General features: G+C 43.1%; 3 protein-coding genes across 6 annotated transcripts in view; 2 read left to right on the forward strand and 1 right to left on the reverse strand.

Annotated features, from left to right (window-relative positions):
* Nucleotides 1-1033: 1033 nt before the first annotated feature.
* Nucleotides 1034-11763, forward strand: ARF4 (ADP ribosylation factor 4). Its single transcript, XM_051811312.1, has 6 exons — nucleotides 1034-1329; nucleotides 7202-7282; nucleotides 7767-7876; nucleotides 9105-9176; nucleotides 9668-9793; nucleotides 10480-11763. Exons 1-6 carry the CDS (start codon nucleotides 1263-1265, stop codon nucleotides 10564-10566), a joined length of 543 nt encoding a protein of 180 aa, XP_051667272.1. The 5' UTR covers nucleotides 1034-1262; the 3' UTR covers nucleotides 10567-11763.
* A 4488-nt stretch (nucleotides 11764-16251) lies between these two features.
* Nucleotides 16252-20920, reverse strand: PDE12 (phosphodiesterase 12). Its single transcript, XM_051811311.1, has 3 exons — nucleotides 19628-20920; nucleotides 18576-18654; nucleotides 16252-17889 (listed from the first exon to the last, which is right to left on the reverse strand). The coding sequence occupies exons 1-3, from the start codon at nucleotides 20876-20878 to the stop codon at nucleotides 17447-17449; spliced, it is 1773 nt and encodes a 590-aa protein (XP_051667271.1). The 5' UTR covers nucleotides 20879-20920; the 3' UTR covers nucleotides 16252-17446.
* A 229-nt stretch (nucleotides 20921-21149) lies between these two features.
* Nucleotides 21150-25484, forward strand: part of DNAH12 (dynein axonemal heavy chain 12) — a 59021-nt gene continuing 54686 nt past the window's right edge. For 2 of the 4 annotated variants that reach the window (XR_007908331.1, XM_051811502.1), the window contains exons 1-6: nucleotides 21150-21272; nucleotides 21679-21795; nucleotides 22930-23093; nucleotides 23308-23398; nucleotides 23667-23693; nucleotides 24635-24824. Coding sequence is in view for 3 of the 4 variants with exons in the window: in XM_051811502.1 (XP_051667462.1) it covers nucleotides 22930-23093; nucleotides 23308-23398; nucleotides 23667-23693; nucleotides 24635-24824 (472 nt within the window). In the remaining variant the exon portion in view is untranslated. Of the gene's footprint in view, nucleotides 21273-21300; nucleotides 21565-21678; nucleotides 21796-22160; nucleotides 22263-22929; nucleotides 23094-23307; nucleotides 23399-23666; nucleotides 23694-24634; nucleotides 24825-25484 lie in introns of those variants that run through there. The other 2 variants (XM_051811504.1, XM_051811503.1) reach the window with 2 other exon arrangements.

Below are 25484 nucleotides of genomic sequence, written 5' to 3' on the forward strand. Positions count from 1 at the left end.
GGTCTAGTGGAAGGTCATCCTGCCTATGGCAGGTGGGTTGGAATTAGATCATCTTTAAGGTCCCTTCCAACCCAAACCATTTTATGATTCTACAAAAAGAACAGCCTAAGTTGGCTCACTCAGTAGCCTACCGTTAGGATCTGGTTCAGGATTGTCTTGATAAGGACCACGAAAGATATTTTTTTTTAAGGGCAGGTAAGTAAATGCCTTCTGTTCAAAAAATGTTGACTCATGTACCTCACATAGTTTCTAATTAACAGAGGTAGGCTGTAACTCCCTTGAAAATTTGTATGGAATCGAACCAATCCTTCCTTGGGAGAGTCACTTAGGCATTAAAGGCAGCTCATCTAATGTTGCCCCAAATCAGTTACCACCATATTATGGGCTTTTTACAGTAGCTGAGAGAAGGTCTCACAGCTGGTTATGAAATAAAGAGCTTTCACAAAAGAGCACGTTTCGAATAGATGAGGGCTTGGTCAGGGCCTGGGCACCGTGTGAGGACAAGGCCCCCTGTACTGACCATGGTGTTAATCACAGCCATAGCACAGGAGTAGATATATATAATACAATAATAAACAGTAATAGTATAGTGGTGGATAACAATCTGTCTGTCACAGAGCTGCCTTTTCTTCGTTTGTTCCAGCTTGGTTTTTTTTTACTGACGTGTCTCTGGGGTGCATTTGGGGGCTCTGTGAGGATAAGTTTTGCCCCGGCAGCCCCTCTGCTGTCTCCCCCCGGGCCGCCAGCGGAGCCCGTTGCCGTCCCTCTCTCAGCGCCGCGGGTCGTTACCGGGGCCGGGGGTGTCCCGTCTCCCCGCTGGCGGGGCGGGGCGGAGCCGGCACCCGCCCGGCGTGCCCCGCGTGCCCCGGAAGCCGCGCGGGGCGGGCGCGCTCGCCTACATCCCCCGGCGTGCCCCGCGGCGGCGGCCAACGCGCGGCAGGGCAGTGGGCGGCGCGAAGCCTGCCGGGAGCTGTAGTCCGCGCCCCGCCCGGGCCGTGTGGCGGAGGGCGGTGCCGCGGCCGGGGGATGTGGCGAGCGTGACGTGATCGTGTCCGCGTTGGAGCCGGGGCGGCCGCGCCGAACGTGACGTGGCAGAGACCGAGCGAGGTCCCCGGTCACAGAGCACTCGCCGCCGCCGCCGCCGCCGGGCTCCCCGCGCGCGGAGGGATCCGTGCGCGCACACCGCCCGGGCCGCGCTCCCGCCCGCCCGCTCTCCTTCCCTCAGCGCTCCCCCGCCGCCGCCCAGCGCCGCCGGAGCCGCCATGGGCCTCACCATCTCCTCACTCTTCTCCCGCCTCTTCGGCAAGAAGCAGATGCGCATCCTCATGGGTGAGGGGCCCCGCGGAGCCCGGCCCGGCCTCACTGGGCCCGCACGGCCGCGTCCCGCTGGCTGCGGGAGGGGAGGCCGCGGGTCAGGGTGGGGGGATCACCTCGTCCCGGGCTGCCGGGCGGACACCGCGCTGTGCCCGTCCCGGGGACTCGGGGGTGGTGGGAGAGCAGCGGGGACGGGAGGGGGTGCGAATCGGGCTGTGTTTGCCCTTCTTTTCCCCGCAGTATTCCCATGTCCCCCCCCCGGCCCAGCCCCGCTCCTGCACCTGCGCTGGGCCGCGCGGAACAAAGATGGACCCGCGGCCGGGCAGGGCCGGTATCCTCGGGCCGGGGCCGAGCGAGCCCCGGCCGTGCCCTCCTGCCCCGGCACTGCGGCTCCTGAGCAGGATGTGACAAAGCCTGGGGTGTGCGACGCCGGGGGCGTAAGAACGGCCGCATAATGGCCGATTTTCGGCAGCTGTAGGGAGCTGTAGTGTCTGTGTCCTGGCTCTTGGGAAAGGGCGTTTCAGTGTAGCATCTGTGCACGTTAATTCTCCTGTACCTCGTGTACAAACCCATAGAACCCTCTAGGTTGATCTTGCAGCGCTTGCTTATTTTTACTGTCTCCTCGTAGTTTTTTTTTTGGCATATCCGTTTACTTTTTCCGTTCCCTTGACACGTACTGTGTAATAATTGGAGCCAGTGGCTCTCGGAGATTCTCACTTTCAGATTATGGTTCAAAAGGTCAAAGCCAGCACATACTGCATTGGCATTTCCTCCTCCGCTTCAGCTCTTCCCTGCCCTCTTCACCCACCTACCCACCCCTGCAAGCTTTATGTACAAACAGTTCTTAACCTTCTTAACCCCCAAATTTTTATCAAATTCTGTTACCAAACTGAATGGAATTTGGTTCATGGCCGTTGACTGAAGGAGCTTGTCCTAAGGAACTATATAAAGTGCTCCTTTGGATAAAGCCAGCTATGGGACTGGATTCTAACTGTGAAACTTCCTGGCACACACCCATCCTCAGTGCTGCCTGGGTATGCACAGAGACACAGTAATGCAGGTTTTTTTAATTACAATTTTTCATGTTCTCCATCCATTTTGTGATGACAGAGTTCTTTACTGCACACACAGTATTTTTTTATTGTATGTTATTTCATTGAAATTAGAGGCTCTCATCCATTACAAAATAGCCTGCATAATTTCTGTCTTCGAGACAACTCAGTACATCTCTTGGTTTCAGGGAGGTGATTTGGCTGTCTTTGAGCAGCCAGACTCTTCACGTGACTCTTAATGAATGGAGCAAAGTCTCCAAATGAGCTTGACTGTAGGACGAGGCAGTTTCTGTGGTGTTTGTAGTTCTGTTGCGTTCTTCAAAACACTGAAGACAGGAAAGCAATGTCATACAGATCAAAACAGCTTGCAAGGCTGTAGTTTCTTCATTGGTAGGTAATCAGGTCAAATTTGGGTTAGAGATGAGTTTGGGAGGTGCACTTTCTAGCAGTTGATTCAAATGAATCTTTTTTGTTTGTTTGTTTTAAGAATTTTGATTTGAAGGCATTATATTAAAATACAGAATCAGAGCATGGGACAGAACCGTGTTCCTTAGGTAGAGTAAGAGACTAAAACCTGTGGTATGTTGTGGTGTGTCACAGGACATAGACTGGATGTTTAGAAGCAGAATATTATACTGGATATGACATAATTTGTGTATATCTGTAACATGAAAAGCTCTTGATAGCATTCTGTGTCATATATCAGCACTTTGAGGAGAGATGTCTGAATGAATACTGGGACTGAGTTAAACTTTTCCTCCAGGTGATAGTTTTCAGTGTATGGTTTGAAAATGAGCTGTACAAGGCCAGTCATTTAAGTTTTCACATGTAAAATACCAATGGAGAAGTAACTTTATGGGGTGAGGTACTTAGGGGAAAAATATTATGAGTGAGTTGATAACCAACAGATGATTAATTTATAATTCTAACTTCCTTTTCACAACTTTCTTCTGTTTCTGCAGAATCAAAGATAAATTAGAATTAGTTTAGCTCTTCAAACTGACTTTGTGTTACTGAGTTCTGCAGAACTTCAGTATTTCTCATCAGGGACCATTGCCACCAGCAAACACTATTTTTTTTTTGTTCTCCAACTACATCAATGATTGAAGGTGGACATTTAATGTTATACTGTTACTGGAACTTTGTTTTTTAAAAAAATGCACATGTATAATTAAGTATTTTTCAAAATGGGAAGAAAAAATCAGGCATTTGGAGTGTAATGGGAGTAACACGAGGGAAAAGAAAGAGCTGCAGGATAGGATTGAATGACTGAAAGTCAGATTAGGCAACCAGGGCATTAAGAGTCCTAATCCTACACATACCTGGCTGTGAACCATTTCATTCATGGTTTCTTGTGCTTAAAAAAAAAAAGTTATTGATTCATTGTGCACTTTTCAGTATCATAATTTAGTGTTCTGTGTCTTGGTGTGGTTGTGCAAGTGTTCACTGACATAATACCTCCTCAGGAGCTTCAAGTGCAAAGGTAATTATTAAATCCATCAGAGGGAAAATGTCTGATTCTTTGGGAATTGTGTCACTGTACAGATCATAACCATTTAATTGGTTTTTTATTGGGGGGGGTTATTCCTCTGTTGGTTTGCCTGCTGTTGGCTTTCTATAGTTGATATGAAGTTCTGTGCTGCGATAACAGAGGCAGCTTCATGCTCAGCCACCAGTGATCAGAGCTGGAAGTTGGAATATGATGTGGCTGGGGGGATGTTCCCCAGGACAAGTAAACTGGAAGCTTGAGATTTAGAAACACAACTGATGGGCTGTGAATAAAACACAGAGCAGTAAGGGGCGCAGAACCACAGTGAGGAAAAGGATGTTTGACTCAGTTTAAAGATAAATGGTTGCAAGTACAAGTCTTTGCTTCCCATTTGTACTTTATTGTAATCTTTGCAGTATAACTGCTGGACATTGTACCCTGCATCGAGTTTCTTACACCTTGACAATGGTCAGGCAGTAGAATCAGTGAAAATGTAGAATAGGAAGTTTACTTTACCTGGGGATTTAAGATGTAGGTTTTAACCTTGATGAAGTTTATGATGTGGAAGTAGCTCATAGATTTACATTTACTGTTCCAGTGCAAATGTAAACATGTTTGTTCTTGGACTACTAAAGGCAGTAGTTACATTTCCTACCAGCTCAAAAGATTAAATGTGATTTAATGCTCTGAAATGTCTTGTTCTAAAAATGATGGTAAATTGCAAATTGGAGTAAGAAATATGAATGGAGACTATGCTTCTTATGACTTGCTTGTTTAGACTTTATAGCATTTGTAGTTTGGCCAAAAGAGGCAGTTTTTGCAAATAGGGTCACAGTGATTTGCAGAAGTTTCCTTCCCTCAGTTCAGCTGCTGTCTCAAGTGTCAGAAGAAGAAAACACTTATCCACAACCCCGTAACTCAGCCTGGCTCGGTGCAAAGTCCAACAGCTTAATCAGGGCTGTGAGTAAGAGTGGATTTAAGCAAAGTCTCTGGGCTTTGTGCTTACATAGGTAGTGTAGCCTTCTGCCAGCACCACTGAAGTGTTGCTGGGTCCTGGCACAAGAGTAGAGTGGGTAACTGGGACAATATTTTTTTAATTGAGCAAGTAGTTTAAAATTCCTGACTAGTTTCTAATTTCTTAGCTCTGAATGATATCTCTAAACGGTTCTTGTTACCCTGTGTACATTCTTTGAAATGAGATTAGCTTTTTTCTTTATCTGTATAGTTAGTATAAACCCCAAATACACTCAAACCCTTTGTGTAGACAATGCCATCTTTCTTGCATTGCTGCTTTTAACAAATCTTGTCAGTGTTTGTTCTACTGGTAACTGGGGTTTTTCTTTGGCAGGTGGGAGCAATGAAAGAAGAGTTTTGAGTGGGTGTAACTTTAATTTGGTAGTTCATTAAACAGTCTTAATTTACTGGAAAATGATCACATGTTATGTACAGGCATTATGTTTTCTTATCAAGATCCAGGCATCCTACAAAGGCTTCCCTGAGGCCGAGCTGTGTAAAAATAGTGTTGGGCTTCAAGCCTCGTGCTATTAAAAACACTGGTTTGCAGCATAGATGGAGCATCTGAGGGTTCCAGGGTTGGCTTAGAGGGTTTTCTGAGATGACCTGGCACTTCACTGGTTTGGGGGAAATGCTGGCATTTACAAGTTTCATGACTTGCAAGCTCTTGTGAAACCTCTGCTGCACCATATCTTTTTTTGTTCATGCTTGTGTGTGGTTCTAAAAGAGACCAGCACTTAGACAATAGCAAACTTAAAACCATTAAATTTTAATTTGAACATTTGGGGAGTTTATTACCCCTTGAGGAGCTTTGGTTTTGGTGGTAGATTTCCCCCCTGCCCCTTTCCTTTCATGCTCTCATGACAGTAACAATTAGAACAACTTTTTTTTATTTTTTTTAACATGCAGTGACATTGCCAAAGAAACTGCATTGGCATGTTTAATCCTCTGCACACTATCAGAATATAGGACAATTATAGATAGGTTTTTTTAATTAATTTGCTATAACAGCAGTTTGTGTCTTGAGAAGGATGAGGCTTTTCAAAAGTTTGGTTTCATTCTGAATAAGTAGGTAATTTTGAATTCCATTTTTTTGCGATGCTAAGGAAACAGTTGTATTATTAATAGTCAAGTCATCAAACCACTTAAAGCTTAATATATTGCAGTTGCTAAGTAGGAAATTAACTCAGAGCACTTAAGAATGTCTGTTATCCATATCAAACAAGGATAAAATTTGGTTTCTTGTGAAAGTATTATTTAATTAATTCTTTAGTGGGGGGATGCTTTGGTTTGGGCAAAGTTTTACTGAATGCTTTAAGTTTCACAAATAGGCATTTTAGTCAAACTGTTGCTGTGGTGTTTACTATGTGCTGTTTGTGTAGGTGCTTATGTGCTAGGTATTGCATTCTAATGTAAGGAATTGTATTTTGAGTTGCACTTATGTGTTCTGAAATGCATAACAATAAGCCATTGGACAAACAGTTTTAGGGAACTACAGTGTATATGTTTGCAGTGTTGGTGATATGTCTCCAAAAATGTCTTTGAGGCTTCATTTTATTTTATTTTTTTAAGGGTGACAGATTTACCACATGGCTTTCATTGAAAAGCAGCAAACATAAGTTTTGTTGTAGAAACAGAAAAGCAAATATAAGTTCAGAAGTTCTTTTGTAAAGATCGACAGTGGAGACTCCTAATGGAAGCATCCTGGAATAGAAGTGATATCTTGAAAAAGAGTTACAGCCCTTGGGGTACGGGCAGAGGGATGATGAGTTTCCTGGTGTATGTGGTTCTGTCAGTGCTAAAGAAATGTTTTAGCAGAGGGATGAGAGACTGGAATGAGGGACATGGAAGAGTCTTCCATGGACAGTGCCAGCTCCAATGGGTCCAGGTGCCTGTGGAACTGGCCTGAGCTGAAGATTGAGTAAGTGAGGCCTTCCCCAACTTGTGTGTGAAGTAGCAAATGTGTGATCAGTTAGACACGATGTGCTGCTTGTAGATGGTTGCTAGGCTTTTAAATTCTTCCTTATTTACACAGAAGAAACTTTTAAAGTGAATGATAAAGCTTAATTAAGTAATACTTAGGAAGGTGCCTAGAAACTTGTGAGCCTATGGGTTGTGAATGGAAGTGTTTTATTGAGCTTGTTCTGTCTCTCAGTGCTGGGTAGAGGAGATGGGGAAAAACATAAAGTAGTTTATCAACAAAGAGTTAAGAGGGTTTGAAAAGTTATTCTCAGAAAAAAACCCTAATACTGTGCATGTAAAATGGCATATTTCGAACTTAGCAGGTTGTAGGTAATACTGTGAACTAAATCAGTTTTTCTGTTCCTTCTAGTTGGTTTGGATGCTGCTGGTAAGACAACCATTCTTTATAAACTGAAACTAGGAGAAATTGTCACCACAATTCCCACTATCGGTAAGATCACCAATTCTTATGTCTTCGTTGTTGTTATTCTAAATTTATGTTGTAGAGGAAGGTTTCTGAAGAGTGTAGGGATTTGCTGTCTTTGCTGGAATGAAGAGAAACATGGGCTGTCTGGCACTACCATAAACGTAACATAAGGTAACTGTCACACCAAAGATGCACCTAGACCAGAATCCTGTGCCTGACAGTGGCCAGCAGCAGATGCTCAGCAGTACAGGAATCAGTACTTCCTAAACACCCCAAGCCTCACAGTTTGTGGCTGAAAGATTTGCTGAACCACTTGGATTTAAGTGATCTGTAGTTTTTTTCCCCCTTCAGTCAGTTTTCTTGTGATCTACCAATTCAGTTCTGATAAGCTGTTTCATACATAATTGGGAGAAGTGTAACTTAGGAAGTGTCTATCTTTAACATGGTTAGAATTATATTTTAACACTAGCATTAACTATTTCTAATTACTTAACTCCTTCATTTTTAGGTTTTAATGTGGAGACGGTAGAATATAAAAACATTTGTTTCACAGTTTGGGATGTCGGTGGTCAAGATAAAATTAGACCTCTTTGGAGGCATTATTTCCAAAACACACAGGTAAGAGTTCTCAGATGACAATAGTTCAAGAGCTGTTTTGTGAAGCCTCATTGTCTTCTGTAGAATATATATGGAGAGTTGTTTTCTTTCTTTCAGAAAGGCTCTGCACTACCTCCTGCAAGTTCTGAGGGTACCCAGATTTTATTTCAGTTGAAGCTAGTTTGTTACCCTGAAGGCTTCAGGCCTAGTTGTGAGTGTAGCTGGCAAGGATCAAGTGCTTTAGGATCTCCCAGTGTTCTGTAATGTGCCAGAGCAACTGGTTTCTTGTGAGGAACTCTTCAACTTTGCTGTATCCGTGCTTTGATTTGTTTGAACTGGCGTTGGTTATGCATAAAACATATTGCTGTTTAATTCTACATCCTCTTTTTTCGTAACCAGCCTTAAAGTACACAGCTTTTACTGTACTAAATCAGTGTATTTAGTAAGCTGAATGTCTAAAATATGGTAAAAGATCTTGTCATCAGTTGATTAAAAAATGTCATCTTCACATGGATGTGGTGACTGCTGTCAGTTTTGGTGACATAAATGTGATTTTTCCTTTGGTTCACAAGTGGTAAGGTAAGTTGCTTGTTAGTATCAGAAAACTTTTGGAGTGGGTTTGTTTTGGGGTTTTTTGTGTTGAATATAGAATTGTTTCCATGTAACTTGTGTGCAGCATGATGCACATAATTGGTGCAGAAAAACAGAGAGGTCTGGATTGACAAAAGGGACCTACCACTATACTGTTGTGAATAACTGTCCTATTACTAAATACTTCTTTTAAAAGATAATTCTCTTTCCTTGAAGAGAATGATAAAAGTAAGGTTTTTAGACTGAAATGTTAAGAGATAAATAGTGTGCATAAGGAGGACACTTGAATAACAGAGATGCCATTAGAAATACTGTTTGGTACAAACTTTTTTAAACAAATTCAGGCATTACTTTAAGGGCGTGGGATTTTTCAGTGAAATATGAGCTGGTGAAGCACTTGTGATTCTCAATACAATGAGTGACAAGGGAGGGGGAGAGTTGACTTATGAAGTTTTGCTGGGTTTTTTTTTCCTAGCTTTATTTTGAAGTTGACTCTTGGGTAGTTGTCCTGACACACATCTTGTGTTGCTTAAACAGAAATTTCTGTCAAATTTTCTTACCTAAGAGAGGAGACAATCACAATATTCAACATGAGTATTTTGGGGGATTTAAAATAGTACTGCACATTGGTTTTTCAAACCTTCTTAACTTCCTACAGGGCCTCATCTTTGTGGTAGACAGCAATGACAGAGAGAGAATCCAGGAAGCGGCAGAAGAGCTGCAGAAAATGGTAAATGTCAATATCTTCTGAAGTACCTTTGTTAGACTTACTTTGTCATGTTTTTGGATGTTTGTCAGCTTCCCTAAAAGCTTTAGGATTTTAAAATTTTAGGGAGTTTATGCGGTGCATATTGTATTCACCTGGTAATTCTGGGTCACACAGTGCACTGAGTTGTAACTTCACCTCTGTTCAGAACTACTAATGTGACAGAACCTTTCTTGCCTTCATAAAACCTAAATAAAAATGGAAAACCAGATTGGTGCTAGAGAATTTCAGAAGAAAGGTGTCCATAAATTTAAACTATTGAAAGATTTTTTCCTTAATCATAGAAGTTCTGTTGGGTACTAGTCAAATTTCACTCCATACTTACTGGCGACTTCAGGAGCAAGAATGAAAATGTTTATAACCCTTAAATCAGTATTTAGATTTCTTTAGTGGTTGTCAAAGTAACTGAAGGACTGAGCTGAGGTAATTTAGTAACGTGACTGTCTCTCTGTTAGCTTCAGGAGGATGAGCTGCGAGATGCAGTGCTGCTTCTGTTTGCAAACAAACAGGATCTGCCAAATGCCATGGCAATCAGTGAAATGACAGATAAACTAGGTCTTCAGTCTCTGCGTAACAGAACTGTAAGTGCTGAACTCTTTTCTTCCTCTATTATATATCATAAACACGAATTTCAAGTTTTCACCTCTTTTTGTAGAAAGATGCACATACCTGCCATTAAACTTCATAGTGCATGGTTTAAGTCCTTGTTCTAAATAAGTGATTCAGAAGCATAATGCAGTGTGCACAGCTGTCACAGGTGTTTCATTTCTCACCTTTTTTCTGAAAACACACAAATACTCCAGTCTGTCACTGAAATACAGCTGTCCAACGTTTGACAAAGTATATGGTGGGCTTTCTCAGTATTTAGTATTCTGGGGGAGCAAATGCATTCTGCAGTCTCACCTCTGCAAAGGTAGAAGGAAATCAGGTATCTTCTGAAGCTAGTTTTCAGCATATAAATCAAATGCATGTTCTGTGTTTGTTTTTTGATGCCTTAAACTGTGTTGTAGCATTTGGTAGGCAAACCCTTGAGGTTCTGGGTAATGTCTGAACCCCATCTACTCTATATGTAATTTTCAAAACTTTTAAAAATACCATCTGTTCGATATTATGGCACGAAACCAGTGTTTAAAAGAACACTATTTTAGTGCTAACAGTATTATAAGAACACTAAAGAGGGTGTATCTGAGTGTCACATACTGTCATAACTTTGCTTGCATTCTGTCAGTATTTAACTTGAACTGTTGTTTGTGTTCTACATTGACAGTGGTATGTCCAGGCTACCTGTGCTACACAAGGAACTGGTCTGTATGAGGGACTTGACTGGCTGTCAAATGAACTCTCAAAACGCTAACTCCGACTGGATGACTCTTTCACCAGGGACATGTTTGATATAAGTGGTCTAGGCTTGTTACAACAAAATTAGTTTGCATCTTGGTTATTACAGTATCTGGAACTGATATTTGGGCAGGATATTACAGCGTTTCAACTTATTTTGTTGCCAATTATTGTTTACCGAGCTACATGTTGCAAAGGTAGCAATATGCTTGGGTAAAAATCTCCTTAACTTGGAAAAAGTGTATCTTCTGATTTTATTCCCCTTGTTAGCCTAAATGCCTGAATATAGTTATTGTGACATCTTTAAGATCTGTTTTGAATACTCTTTTTGAGCCCAGATAAATTAATGTTTTAATTTTTTTTCTCCCTGCTACTCTTAGTTTACTGATGCCCTGTTTCATTCCTCAGACAGTCTGCTGATTTAAAAATGTAGCATTCCGTATGTATTTATTTCTCTCCCTTGCCAAAAAGATTTCCTAATATTGCTTGTCCCAAGCCAAGGAAATGCTCTAAAACACTATACAAATCTACTGCACTGAGGAACATTTATTAATCCTTGGGTTCTGTCAGCCCAACTTGCCTTTGTGTGAATTGGATTTGATGGGTAGAATAGTTCTGTGCTGGTTGCGAAGAGCTCATGTTGAGGTTGTTTTTAATATTCAGCAGATTGTCTTCCTTTATATTGTATCTTTTTTTTTTTATGTTGCATGTTGCTTTTTGGTATCAGCCTGACTATTTTTGCCCAGTGTATAATAGTTCTGCTGAAGTTTTACTGTTTGTTGGTGAACATATCTTCATAAGGAAATTTTGGAAAATTCATCAAACTCAATGGATTAGTTTCTTCATAACCCACTTGGAATTATTCCTAATAAAATGATAAAATGTATAGTTCTGTGTATGCTCTTCTTGATTCCTGAAATAGTTAAATGCAAATTATCACTTATTCTTTTTCCATATACTGAGCTTTCCTGCAGATTGCATATGAACATCAATCTCAGACTTTCACTTGTTTGGAGCTGTGTTTGGAGCAGGACATGGAAGGGGGGCAACCAAGTTGTATACAGTGCAGTAGAGTAGCTGTCATCGGGACTTACATAATTCTGTAAGTGTCTTTTGAAGTTGTAAATCTAAAATTTCTTTCAAGATGTCCAGATATGAAAATACTAACAGTTAAAAAATTGTAATAAAACAAATACGAACTGCCTGAAAAGCACACGTCTGTTTTGTGGTTGTATCCACATGTCAAAACCAGCGTGGGTTTAGCAGGAGAATTGCAGCTTGGGGGCTTCTGGCAGGAGAACCACAGCTTGGGGGCTGGCTGGGAAGGTAACTTGAGTGCTTTTACAGGGATTTACTTAATATTAATGCTGAGAATCTCCTCAGAAGATTATCTCTATGCAACTGCTACTGTCTGTTTTCCTATTTCTACCCCCTTCTACCTATGTAGTTCAAAAGACTTCATATGTGTTTTGAGGCTGCTACTAATGGGTAGTTTAAAACCTTTTTTTCTGTTGCCTGTCTGCTGTATGGAGACAGATACTGCTCACTCCTCTGACTGAAATGTGCTGTTCTATTGACTGGATGCCTTTAGGAACCCAGAGCATGATTCCGCTGCAGTTTCAGGCTCAGCACCTCTCAGTTTCCACCCACGTCTTGTTACCCTTGCTACAAGAAATCCCGGTGACAAAGTCTGGTAAACACAGGCTGGTTTAGGTTCAGAGCACCTTCCAGGGCAGCTTCTGCCTGGAAGTGAGGTTTGAGTTCCTAGGAAGTGTTTTTACTGTGAACACAACCAGGGAAAATTCCAGAGTTTTTGAATATGGTCATTAGCTGCCTTCAATGGATAACAGAAACTCAGGAGACAGTGTAAGGTGAGAAGGGTTCTGCCTGCATCTTTAATGAATTGGTGATTATTTATTAACCAAAGCTGGTATACCCATGCATTGGATCAGTAGCTGTTAATGTGCATATTTCTAGCAATGCAGCTCCTTGAATTAAATTTAAAAGGAACACTTTGTTCAGAAGAGACAGCTTCTCCCTAGTGCAGGTTGGTATTTGTGGTCCCAGTAGGTTACACGAAACAATGCTTGATACAAAGTTAGAGGTAGACTTTAAATGAAGCAGAAGATACTTTAAAACAAATTAAGCATTTTACTGTGAAGGAAACACTCTGCTTGGTAGAGATTTAATTACTTTTGTGAGTAAAGACCTTTAGGTGAGCTCAATTGTGCTTTGCACATCACCTTGTCCAGATGTTTCTTTCCCACCCTTGAGAAGAATAGTATTGACAGGGGACTTGAGTAAGAAATTACATTCTTTATGCTGCTGTTGGACTTATGAATAAAGCTGAGCTGCCAAAACTGAAATGTTTCAGGCCTTTCCTCTTACTGGGTGGGAGTGAAAAGACTTGGAACAATTTTTTTTTTTTTTTTTGGTATGCCAATAATATGAGAAACAAGACAACTGCATGATTAATTTGAGGTGTTGAAAGATTTGATGCCTTAGCACATTGGGTATTTTTCCCTTTCTTTGTTTTGTACCATTTTTCTCTTCCCTTTTCCTTTTCTTCTTCCTTCTCTCATTTGTACTTGGCATCATTGTTTGCTTTTCATGATACATAAAGGCATTTTACTGAAAGCTTGAGTTATATCCTTCAAAAACAGCAGTGATACAAGAGGTACTGATGTGTAAGAATTCAAGTACTAATTGTTACAGGTGCCTAAGAGCCTCTTTGTCTGAAATAGTATGAGTTCCAAGTTGCCAGATCAGTCTGAAGGATCTGGCAGAACTCGGTTGATCCTGTAGGTATCAAATACACAGGTGTTATTTCACAATAACCAGAGCCTAAGAACTAGCCAAGCCTCTGTTACCTTCAGAAGATCAGTCTTTCAGTGCCCTTAGTTCTGTAATTTTCTTGTGAGTGACAAGTTTGTCCACTGCAGGAGCCAATGGGAAAGAAGAAACTCCGTCCTGAGACAACAGCCAGGCAGGAGCAGCACCTTCAGTTGAATGCATCAGAGATGGGAAAGTTGAGTAGATTTTCCTTTTTCCTTAATGGATGGTCTGGGAAAGTAGAGTAACAAAAAACAGCAAAACCAGAAACAAAAATCCCACACACAAATTTACAAAGATGTGAGAAGAATCCTACCCAGTTTTTTGATGTGAAGGATGAGGAGCATTCCAATTGCTGAATGAGGAACAAATACAAGTGGGTTTAGGTTTATGGAATAAAATTGAGAAAAGCTTGAATAGGGTTTCTGCAAATCTGGGTTCTGGATGGGATTTCGAGAGGAATAATTAATTGCTGGGCAAGGTCCAGATGTGGAGGGGGAGCTAAGATGGGAGTTAAAGTCACCGTATGTGCAGTAGGAAGCACCATATGTTACCTGACACAGATGTAAACACAGCTTGGGAGCGTGGGGGCTCTGGGCCCAAGGGTTGCTTTCACCCCAAAAACTCACAGTTCTTTGGAATTGTGGCTTTCCTAACCTAGACCCTAGTGCTGCCTTCTTATTCCAGAAAAGTCCGACTGGTTCCTGACATGTTGCTGCTGTTGGCAGTGAGGCTCTGCTGCTGTATTTTACTAATCAAACAGGGAACAAGGGGACTGGAGAGTCTGCAGGACCAGCTCACAGGGCTGGGTTTCCTCCTGAACACAGTCAAAGAGTATCTGCCATGTTCAAGGGCCATCGAATTTTACAGGCCCATCCGTGTTTGTCCCTCACCACTTGCTTCCTGCAGATTCCAGCTTCCCTGTGCACCCCTCTCCGTGCTCTGCAGGGAGACAGAGGCAGCAGCCCAAGTACCAGCACAGGGAGCAGGAGGGACTTGTCTTTCTCGGAAGGGAGGTAGAGAACCAGGCAAGTCTGTTCTCTGAGCAGCTCCATCTTCTGGTTCCAGGGACAAGCTACAGATTTTTAGTGGTTTGGCTTCGGAAAAGACAAAGTAACCCAGTTGTAAGGGATAGGTGCTGAAAAAGGAGGAAAATAATGTTCTTTCAAGTTATAAGGGGTGCTCAGTTAAGCCATATAAGTAATGTGATTTCATTTCCAAACTTCACAATTGCAACTTTACTATTCTAAGTGACTAAGACATTTCACTTGCCAGCCTACAAGCCTGCATTACTCAGTGGTTTGTTATTTTCCCCCCTTTTTTTTTCAGAGCTGGTAATTTGTAAAAGGCCTCTGACTCAGCTGTAGTACAGTCATTTTCAGTGTTTTCCCTGGTGTTGATACTGAATTTTTTTCTTGAACAGACCTTCCAATTAATTTTTCTGCCCTTTAAGATGCCATATGCTTGCAAATGTTACATCTTCAGGTGTAAGCTTTCTCTCATTTACTAAATTAGTAAAAATTCTTTGCCCAGGTTTACAGCCTCCATTCTGTTCGCAAGATTTTCTCCTCACTTCTGTATCTTCAAGTTTAATTACGAATCACCAATACTTTTATTACCAGCTTTGTGGTTTAGAAGAGTACACAGTACCTTCAACTCATATGCAAGACTGAATTACACTTTTTAAGAACAGAAACTAATCAAGGACCCACCCAAAGTATTTAGGATCCAATTTTACAGGGTGAGTACTGTCTGCCACTCTTGCAATGATCTAACATCCTTCATTGCCGCATTCCATTTTGCTTCCCTTTTTTATCCAAAGGCTTTTAGCTACCATTTGGCTTAACTAGAACTCTGGCTTAGCAAAAATTGGAATCTGAGGGTTTACATATAAGTCTGGCAAAGCTGTTGGAATAAATGAGCTCCCTTTCATTGAGGTCTTGGGTTATGTTTTGTGCTGGATCTGCTTAAGCAGGTGAAAGTCTTGATTCAAGCCTTGATGACCTATTCCCACCTCCAAACCTGTTATCTTGTTCTTTGGGCACAAAAGGTTTTATGGTGAATCAGCTCAGGATATAACACCCCACTAAAATGATAATACAAGAGAATTAAAGCCCTGTATTTTTAGCTGGATCATTTCCCTTTTTTAGTTTGGTGTAGCATGAGCGAGAAGCCAGAATTACAGGAGGTAGAGCAGGGTCAGTTAAGAGTTTGGGATGAGAGGAGGAGGGAAGGTTAACTGCTTATGTTGCTGGAAAAAGCTGCTTGCACAGGACATTTACATGAGCTCTGGAGTAACACAGGCAGTAACTCTGCACTTGCAGAGTAGTGGAATTTGTCAGTTGGCCTTTACCTGTGTGCAGAGTTGCTTACAAAACACTGGACAGTTCGTGAGATTTGTCTGTTCATGTCATGCTGTTTGAGACATAGTTGGAGATGTATGGGCCTGCATCTTTTTAGCCTTTTAAGACCTCTGAAGCTCAGTCTGCCTGGTGGCTTTACTCGTGCAGTTGTTTATCAGCATCGATGTGTTAGCTGCCCAGACACTACAGTAGCAAAAACCGTAGTAATTTTATTGGAAATAACATAGAAAAGGCTGAAGAGCAGATGTTAACAAGCTTCTGCAAAGCATACCTTTCACAGCATAGCCAGTACTATGGCAAGAGGCAGCACTAACAGCCCTCAGCAATGTGCTACTTGAAAGGGACTGCCTGATTTTAGTAGTCTATGAACAGCTGGGGGAATCCCAGTTACAACCTGCAGTCAACCAGAATGCAGTGGAGGTGACTAGTTGTGAAAGTAGAGGGTACACAGCTTTTATCAACCCAGATGAGCTTTTGACATAAAAAAAGTAGGAAAAAAAAACCAGTGAGAGACAATCGACACAGGGAGCTTTATTGGGTGAAAGAGGAAGATCTAGTGAAATGGTTTCCAAATGCCCTTTGTTACTTATGTACTAATGATGCAAAGCAAGAAGCTTGGTAAATGATTCAACCCTCTCCAACAAATTCAATGAAGGTATGGATAAATACATTTCCTCACATTCAAATTATCTCCTACAAAATAAGGAAAACTAGGCTATTTCTAGAAGGAAAAAATGCAGGTAATAACACTTAAAAATTCAGGCTGTCTTTGTATGCAAGAGAGGAGCAAAATAGAACCATTGTGTTAAAGGTTTGCAAGTCACTTTTGTTTCTTTTTCAAGATTTAGGCACAGACAGCTAATGCACCACACTAACTCCTCTGGAAACAGATGATAGTGATGAAAAGCTCCCTCCCATCCAAAGCTGGTTGTCCTAAACTCTAGTATTTCTTTTCTTGCCAATGACTCAAAGCAACAGAAGGAAGAGATGTTCCAAGTAGATGCCACCTCTACATGTAGTCCAGTTTCACTGGGTGCTAATTTTACCCTCAGTACCCAGGTTACATGGGCAAGCAAAATGCTTCCATATCAATTATAAACTTGAATTTAACATGGTTGATTGTTGTCAGAAAGTCTATTCACTGAAAATTAAGAACACATTTTCAGAAGGTATTAGGTACAAGTACATTTGTTCATGCCATTTACTAAAAAGTTGGGATACAGTAATGGTAAGTGAACGAGACAATTTCTGAACTTATTTTTTAAAAATTGTCATTTTTTAAAAATTACAGTGAGGTTGAATCAACTAAATCCATTTGGGTTTGGGTTCTGTGTGTGGTTTTGAATTAAACAGGGTTCAATTGGTACACTGTATTACAAATCAGATTAAATTTCTATGTTTTTAATAAAATAATTCTTAATCCTTTAGAAACACCAATAAAAAGGTATATGATAATCCAATTTTCAAAACCATGTCTTAAATATATTTTTCCCATTAGCATATAAAAAAAGGGGAAACTTATCATGCAAATATTCTGAATGGTGTAATAATATTCGGTAGAACCATTAAACACATGAACTTTTCAGTAATAGTTTTAGCTTTCCTTTTAGTAGCATACAAGTCAGGGTGTAACCTCAGTTCCCCAGCAATACACTAAATTTCTGGTTTGAAAACCCTCAAAAGCACCATGCCAGAGCTGCTCTATTTCCACTTTAAGTCACATATTAGTGCTATATGATCAGAAGGATGTGAAACACTTGGCAAAGCCTGGTGGGTTGTTACTTCTTCATGAGTTGGCAATGGAATGACTTGTTCAACCTCTAGAGCGTTTTTGTCAATGAAAATGTAGTCCAGGCATCCATGAAAGCCACCAACATAGTTTGTATAAGCAGGTTCCCCACAAGCACTCAGCAGTTTGAAAGGGTGGCTCAGAGCCATACTGCACCTTTCTTCTTCCCCATTGGAGACCCAGTCCTCGTGATCTTCTGCAATGACACCGCTGCTGATAAAGCTGTAAGTTCCTGAGGATGGTGTGCTATTAAAATCTCCACAGAATATGACTGGGATACTGGGATACAGGTCACGGGCCACGTGCTTGATGTGGGACAAGGCTACAGCAATTTGGATGAGCCGGATGTTCCCACCTAAGAATAGAAAAAAGTATGATTTCAAATACTGCACAACAGCATTGCAGCAATTTCCCAAGTTGCTCATTGAAGCATATATCAGTTATAGCTCTGAAACAGCAATTTTACATTTTAGAATAGTTTCCACAAATAAGCCTTTGAAGTTTGTGACTATGAAAGTTTTTGAGAGGCAGACGATGCTTTAATTTAAACTCGGACACGAAAGGACTCTGAACCTTAAACATCCATATTACAGCCGCTTTCCATTTCACAGCAACCATCCTAATAATGTTCCCAAAAGAAAACTTAAAGGAGGAGAATGTCTTCTAAAAGCTTCTGTAGCCCAATCTGGTTGCCCTCCTGGCAGTACCCCAGCAGAGCCCCTTCAGGTACAACAGGACTGGGAAGCCACGAGCACACACAAAGCCATCTCTGTTTTATGATCTGCTCTTTGGGTGAATTGTGTGTAACATGACTTGCCTTTCTTTCAGCTGTATTCTATTGACTCCCAGGCAGATTAGGAAAATACACAAACAGACCTAGGAGCCTGGCTTGATTCATCTAAAGAAGTAAGGCAGGAAACCCTCAGTTCCAGAAGAAAAGGTTAAAGCTGCAAAAGAACTGTGGGAAATCTATCCTCTCAGGGAAAGGCAAAAACTCTTCAAAAGCCAGTTATCCTACAAGTGAGAACATGCCACAATTACCTTTGGGGTGCCAGTATAGGTGGGTATTTGCTACACAAAGCTTCCTGGAAGGATCAGTTGTAGACTGAAGAACTGAAACCTTTGAAAGAAAAAGCAGTCTTTGGTGAGTCTTAAACTGAGAGGTTATATTTTAAAAAACAGCTTATGCCTTTATGACAATCCAGTTACTCTTAACAAATAAACTCAACTTAGGAGTTGTACTTTTCATTAAACTTCTATATAAAGTCTCAGTATCAATCAAAATATTACCACTACATCCAGGTATTTGATGAATATGCTTTTGACTGTGTCTGGTTTGGCCATATTTGTTCATAAGATGTTGTTAATGCTGTACCATTCTTAACTACTTATAAGTTCTATTCACCAATTCTCTCTGCAACAGAACTGGACCCAAACCTCTGGTTTTAGGAAGCAAACTGTAGCATTGCATAGTTGTTAAATTGAATTTAAATTTAGAGGTGATTTCAGTTATCACAGAAATCCTGTTAGTCCTACTCAGTCCATGAGTACAAAACTTTTACCACTGCATGCTTCTGAACTTCCTGACACAGATCTGTATCTTACACATTTGTACTTGCACAATGGTTCTGCTGGAAGAGCCACTGGCATCAGGAAGCTCACAAACATGTCCAACCTTAATTCTCTCCCTACTGTCACTTTTTAAAGTGGCAATTAACTTATTTAAAATTGGTTTATAATAAAGTCTTAAAAAATACGTATTCTGACGTATGAGAGTAAATAGTAAAAAAGTTGACAGCCAATACCACCAATTAGGAATCACTACCTGGCCCAGAATCTCAACAGCTGTCTTCACTTTCAAAGAAAATAATACTGCCTTTTTTTCTACCAAATTTTGGTAATCCCATATATCCAGTTCAGCAAAGTCTCAATGTTTTGTTCTCATTTCCTCTATGCATTACCCCAGAGAACACACCATAGTTCAAATGTATCAGATTGTTAATCCCTCACCTCCCTTCTGTGGTTTCAGTCTTAACAAACCTGGCCAGAGGAGAAAGATGAAAGAAAGGAAGAAGGCCTGTCAAAGGTGGTACCTGCAGCACAGACGACCTCTGCAGCACCTTCTCCTGCACCAGGGGGTACTTGGCCAGCTGATCGCACAGCTCCTTGTGCAGCGGCTCCGAGAGCAGGGCTTCGCTGAACGCGATGTCGTGCTGGCTGAGGAGGCTGAACTTGTCCCTGCGATAGAAGGTGGCCAGGCCTTCGTGCTGCTTCTCCTTAATCTTGAACAGCCCTTCGAGTCCAAAAGCATCCAGGGCCGGGGCCAAGCTGTCCACGAAGACAGACTTATCCACCTCTTGCAGGCAGATGATGTCGGCGCTGTATCCCGCCAGCTCCTTCTTGAGCAGGTTCTGGCGGTAGTCGATCTCCAGGGCGTAGGGAGCGCAGTAGGGGTAGAGCACGGTGCGGGAGAACTCCGTCTGGGCGTAGGTGTCGGCCAGGATGTTGTAGGACACGGCGCGGACCGAGCCCTGCCCGCAGACCTTCTTGGTGTAGAGGTGCCGGTTGTCGAAAGTGCAGGCGCCAGGCCCGGCCTCCACGGGGCCGCTGCTCTCCACCTCCCGAGCGGGCCCGTAGCGCTGCTCCCCGTCCCCGGGCGTGCAGCGCAGCTTCAGCCGCAGCCCCACCAGCGCGTTGGACGGCGTGAACACGCGCTCGCCCTCCGCCGCCTCCACCCAGGCCTCGCCCGGCGCGTCCCCGCCGCCCGCGGGGCGCTGCTCTCGGTACCAGCGGAACAGGCAGTGCTGCGGGGCCGCGAACTCGGCGCTCACCTTGGGGCACACGGGGAAGCCGGCGAGCAGCGAGCGCGGCAGGCGCAGCTCGGTGAGCGCGGGCGGGTTGCGCTCCACGCGGTACCGCGCGGCGCCGATGTGCAGCACGGCCCCGTCCTGCCAGGCGGCCGCGTTCGGCACCTCCTCGGCCACCGCCGCGCCGTCGCGGGAGAACAACCGCACGGCCGGCGCCGCCGCCGCCTCCCCGCCCTCCGCGCCCTCCTCCGCCCGCGCCTTCTTGCTCTTCTTGCCCGCCTTGCCGTGGCCCTTGGCGGCGTTGGTGGCGATCCGCGCCAGCGCCCGCCCCAGCGGCTCCCCTTGGTCGCGCTGCATGTGCCGGGCGCTGCCGTCGGGCAGCACGAAACGCAGGCTCAGTTTGGGCTCGGACGGCACGCAGCGCACCACGGCGCGCTCCATGGCGGCGGCGGCAGCTCCACCACCGCCGCCGCCGGGCGGGGGCACGGCGGGGGAGCCGCGGAGGCTCCGGAAGGCGGAGCGGAGCCGGCGCCACATGGACCCGGCGGCGCTGCGGCTTCCGCGGGGCGCGGCCGGAACCGCCGCGAGGGGGCGGAGCCTACCGTCACGGCGCGCGCAGCGGGGCGGGGCCGGGCGGGAGGCGGGGGCCGTGAGGGCGGTGCTGCCTCTCGGGGCCCCAGCGCGGTGCCCGCCCAGCGGTGTCCGACCGGGAGTGCCCGACCGGGGGTGCCCGCCTGGCGGTGTCCGCCCAACGGTACCCGCTCAGCGGTACCCGCCCAACGGTGCCCGCCCAACGGTGCCCTCTCGCTCCGGGGCCCCGCGCCGCCCTGCCCGCCATTAACCCGCCGGCACGGTGTGAGGGAGGCCGCCCGCAGAACCGCCGGGTTCCGCTCCCTCAGCAGCGAAGTCCCCTTCCCTTCACGGCCAACAGGTGTCCGACACGGGGGCCGCTCTCCCTCGTAACGCCCCGGTGCAAACTTATAAATCCTTTAACATCGAGGTTTTTGGTTTGTTTCCTGTTTGCGAGGAAACATTTCGTGTCTAGTTCGACGCCTCAAGCCGAACAGTCCCGGGCTGGGAAAGCCCGTGCCGGGAGGGTGCCCGGAACTTTGGGAAACGGACTTCGCGTTCCCTCCCGCTGCTCCCCCAGTCGCTGCGCGCGGGGCTCTGCCCACACAGGCGCAAAATTAGGGGTTTAATGACTCTTTGGCAAATACGGGCAAGTGGGTAGAAAGTCTCTGGGATTTCTTCACATTCCCATTTATAGCTGTACAAAAAGCAGGAGCTTAGCAACAGCCACCTGATGCCTGAGGGTATTAATACTTTTACTTTCCCAGGCATTCATGCTGTGATCTGGAACGCAGAGGGTTTTATCTGCGTGGTGCAGGCAGGGACCGGAGCACAGGGACTCGCCGACTCGCTCGGGCTGTCTCCGGCAGACCGGGACAGCCAAGGTAAGGCTTTTCCAAGTCTCTGCTTCTTTTTTTTTTTTTTTTTTTTTTTTTCTTTTTTTTTTTTCTTTTTTTTTTAAATCACGAGAGGGATTGATCTCCTCGGCCAGGGAGAGCCCCACCCGGCCCGGCCCTGCTGCCCGCCCTCGGCTCCGGGGTAACCGCGCTGCTGTCCCGTGCCGGGGCCCAGGGAGAGCTGAGGGCGGCGGGGACCCCTCCGTGGGGCACGGACAGCTTTGTGTCTTTTGGTGCGTCCACCACCGCCCGTTTTAGTGCGTTTCGAGGACATACTGCTGATCTAGGAGGTAGCTTTGGCTTTCTGCTCCCCCGTTGAACTGCGGTTCTGAGTTTGTGCATCTTGTTTCCAGGGGAACCGGACTGTCAGTCTTTTGGGATAGCCATACTCAGCCGCTTAAGCCGCTGTAGAAGGGTGGTCTTTTAGTTGAACCTGAGTCCAGTGGCACAACAAGGTTTGCTTTTTAATCTTTATTTCCCTTTTTTTTTTTTTTTATTTTATACAAGGTGATTATCAAGCTTTGGTTTCCAAGTACCTTTAACCGTGTAAACCCAATTAGCTGCTTCACACCTTCACCCCACCCCCAGACTAGGATTCTTATTTCAAACCTACACCTGTCTCCACTTTCCTATTGCACAGCCCAGCTACCCACTGGTCTTAACCAAATTTCCCACCTTCTTAACTTGACTCCTATATCCACCCTCAGAACAGAAAATGTGCCTACATCAGGCAGGACCAGCCTGGGGCAGTTTGATGGGGGTTTAACCGGCCCCTTTCCTGGTGTCTTCTGTGTGCTGTACAGCTGATAAATAAGTACTGTCAGAGATTTGTACTAGAACTTTTCAATTTTATGCAATGCACTAATCTGGAGTTAATAAAACTGTAACATGTTTTTTTAGTACCTCAGGGTTTGTATGTGTGCACTTGTGTTGAACTTTGCTATCTGAGACTATACACCACTTGTCTGTTTTCTGAGAGCTAAACTATCATACCTAGACTGTGGAAATCCCCAAGCTGATGTAATTTTATATCTCATGTCCACTCAGCTTAATATAGGTGTCTGTTAAACCGCTTTCTGGACAGGACTGTATTGTAGAATCTTGGTTGTGTTATGGTTTTAGATGGAGCACTCAGATGAAGAACCTCCCAAGAAACGGACTTTGAGAACTTGTTTTCGTCCCGCTGTTGTACCTTCGTCAGTCACAACTGATCTGTCACCATTACACAAAAAACTGTTGACTTACCGAAGAAGCCATGAGCAGCAAGAGATGATTGATCAGATACTGTGAGTTTCGTGTAATTCAAGATATTGAAATTCAAATGAGACATTGCACATCTGACACCTGACAAATAATAATGGTGTTTGTTTAATATAATTATAGCGAGATTTAGTGATCAAAGATCATCAAAACCCAGGTTGCATTGATTAAAATATTAGGATTATTTCTAATATTTTATTTGTAGTTTTTCTGCACTTCTGATTCTATGTTTTACTTTAGAATTGATCGAGCTCTTAAAGTCTGTGACAAAACCATGGAAGAAACATCTCACAGAGATCCTGCACCTCCTATTCCAGAACTGCCTTCCACTGTGAGAAAGTATTTCTTTAATATTTTAAGTGTCACCTATTTAGTTCTTTGTTATTGGGGCACTTATTTTACTTCTCAGAATTTATGTAAAGATACTTATCTCAATCCTTAGTAGTTCATAAACATATTTATATACTCAGGTAGTCCCATTGAAATGACACTTACATACCTACAGAATAAAGTCTCTGTTTAGGAATAATATTTGTTATATTTTATATTTCTGATGTTTTTGTTTATATGTTCTGAATTTTCTGTTGCTTTTTATACAGGTGAACAATGAGGAAGACCAACAAAGAGTGAGTTAAATTCTTTTGTCTGCTTTTTTTGGAGTAGGAGAGTGAATGATCTCTGTTCAGAGGAGTTGAGCATGTTATATGGAATCAATGGTGATTAAACAGGAAAAGGTAATCGTGGTGGGGAAAAGAGGAATGGGAGCAAAATAGCAGTCTTATCTTGTGGTCCAGTAGAAGAAAAGTATTTTTCTGTTACATAAAGCATGTCTATCAGTAATTAATTTAGCCTTAGTTGAAGGACATTACTTAAGAAAAAAATCTAACAGGCTACAGGATTATTCCAGTTGAGGTCATAGGTTGTACCTTAGCCTGTACAAAAACTAGTCTTTGACATCGTTCCCCTGATTTGAGGAACAGGCACTAATCCTGAAATTTGTGCATAGCTTTTAAAGTAAGACTTAGTCTCCGAGAGCAACTGGAAACCCAAATCAGTATTGAAATATTTATATTAAGTAGCTTAAGGTAACACCAATTTTTCCTAGCTTATGTTAGATAAACTCAATCTGTAGATGTAGAGATTCAGATCCCTTTTTTTTATAACAAAGCTGTCAGTCAAAAGCATAAATACCTTTTTCTTTGGCCAAGATCCACTCCCCTTGGGGGCGATGTTTGTCCACACTTTTTTGCCAGATAAATGTTTGTCCAAAGGACAATAACCTTAATCTTGAACTGCTTTATTGTCAGCCATAAACTTCAGCAGAGAACCAAGGAAAATGCCATACTAACAAGTACAATATTTTGTATTTAAACATTGAGGCAGAGAGACCATTTTACCAGCCACAGAGTAGATTTCAGTGCATTAGTCAGTGAATACTGAAAAGATCAGATTAAGTCACCCGCCCTTATGGATAAAAAGCTGTGAATAAAAAGAGACTTTTGTCAAGCCTAACACAAAAATATTTACATAGCCAATTCTTAGAGCTCTGACAGTATTGTCCTTTCAGGCAGATTACCTCTTCATGAAGCAACGTGTGCAGAGCAATCCCATGGTTCCCATCCAGCAGCAGTGGCTCAGGTCCATGCTCGCCTTGGTGCCGCGGTCGCTTATGGAGGGCAAAGACAGGGAGCTGCTCACTCAAGAGCTTTTAGGGGAGATAGTAAGGGATTATGAAAAGAGCATGAAAAGATGTGTGTGTAAGTACCACAAATTACTCAGTACTTATATTAATGTTAGTATATATAATACAAGCTGTTCCATATTCTCTCACTGAAAATATTTTTTCTAGTTTGTTCTTTCAACCAGGCATGATCTTTGTAATTAACTACTGATTCATCTTTCTCTACCTCATCAACTGTGTGTTGGCTGTAATGTTTAAGGCAGAACTTGCTTATTTTATTCAGATCAGGAAAAAGTTAACCAGCTGAAGGTACAGTTCAGGCAGTGTAGACTTCATGTCAGAAAGGTTGAGTGTCAATGACATTATTTCATTGAGTCTTTAACCTGTTTAGTTAATTTGCTGCAAGAATGTATCGCTGTTTGCTGCTAAAGAAAGTTGAAACTTTTTATGTACTAGTGATTCTTTCTCCCTCTTAAGGAACAGAAGCTTTTCTTAAGCTGTTCATTCACAAACACATCCCTGAGTTTTCTGATGGTAGTTTTGATGCATGAGGAAGCTTGCAATAAACATCTGCAAAGATAATTACTATTTTCAGATATCACTCATACAACTTACTTCAGTTTTAAAACCTTTTAAAAAGGTTAATGAACTGGAATTTTAAAAGTGTTTTCCCTTGAAATCATGTATTAATTTCTTTTTTTTATTATTTACATTTATAGTATCCAAAGTCTGAAAT

This window comes from Manacus candei, unplaced genomic scaffold (genome assembly GCF_025592945.1).
Source record: "Manacus candei isolate 608988 ecotype Guabito, Panama unplaced genomic scaffold, ASM2559294v1 h1tg000082l, whole genome shotgun sequence".
Taxonomy (NCBI): Eukaryota; Metazoa; Chordata; class Aves; order Passeriformes; family Pipridae; genus Manacus; species Manacus candei.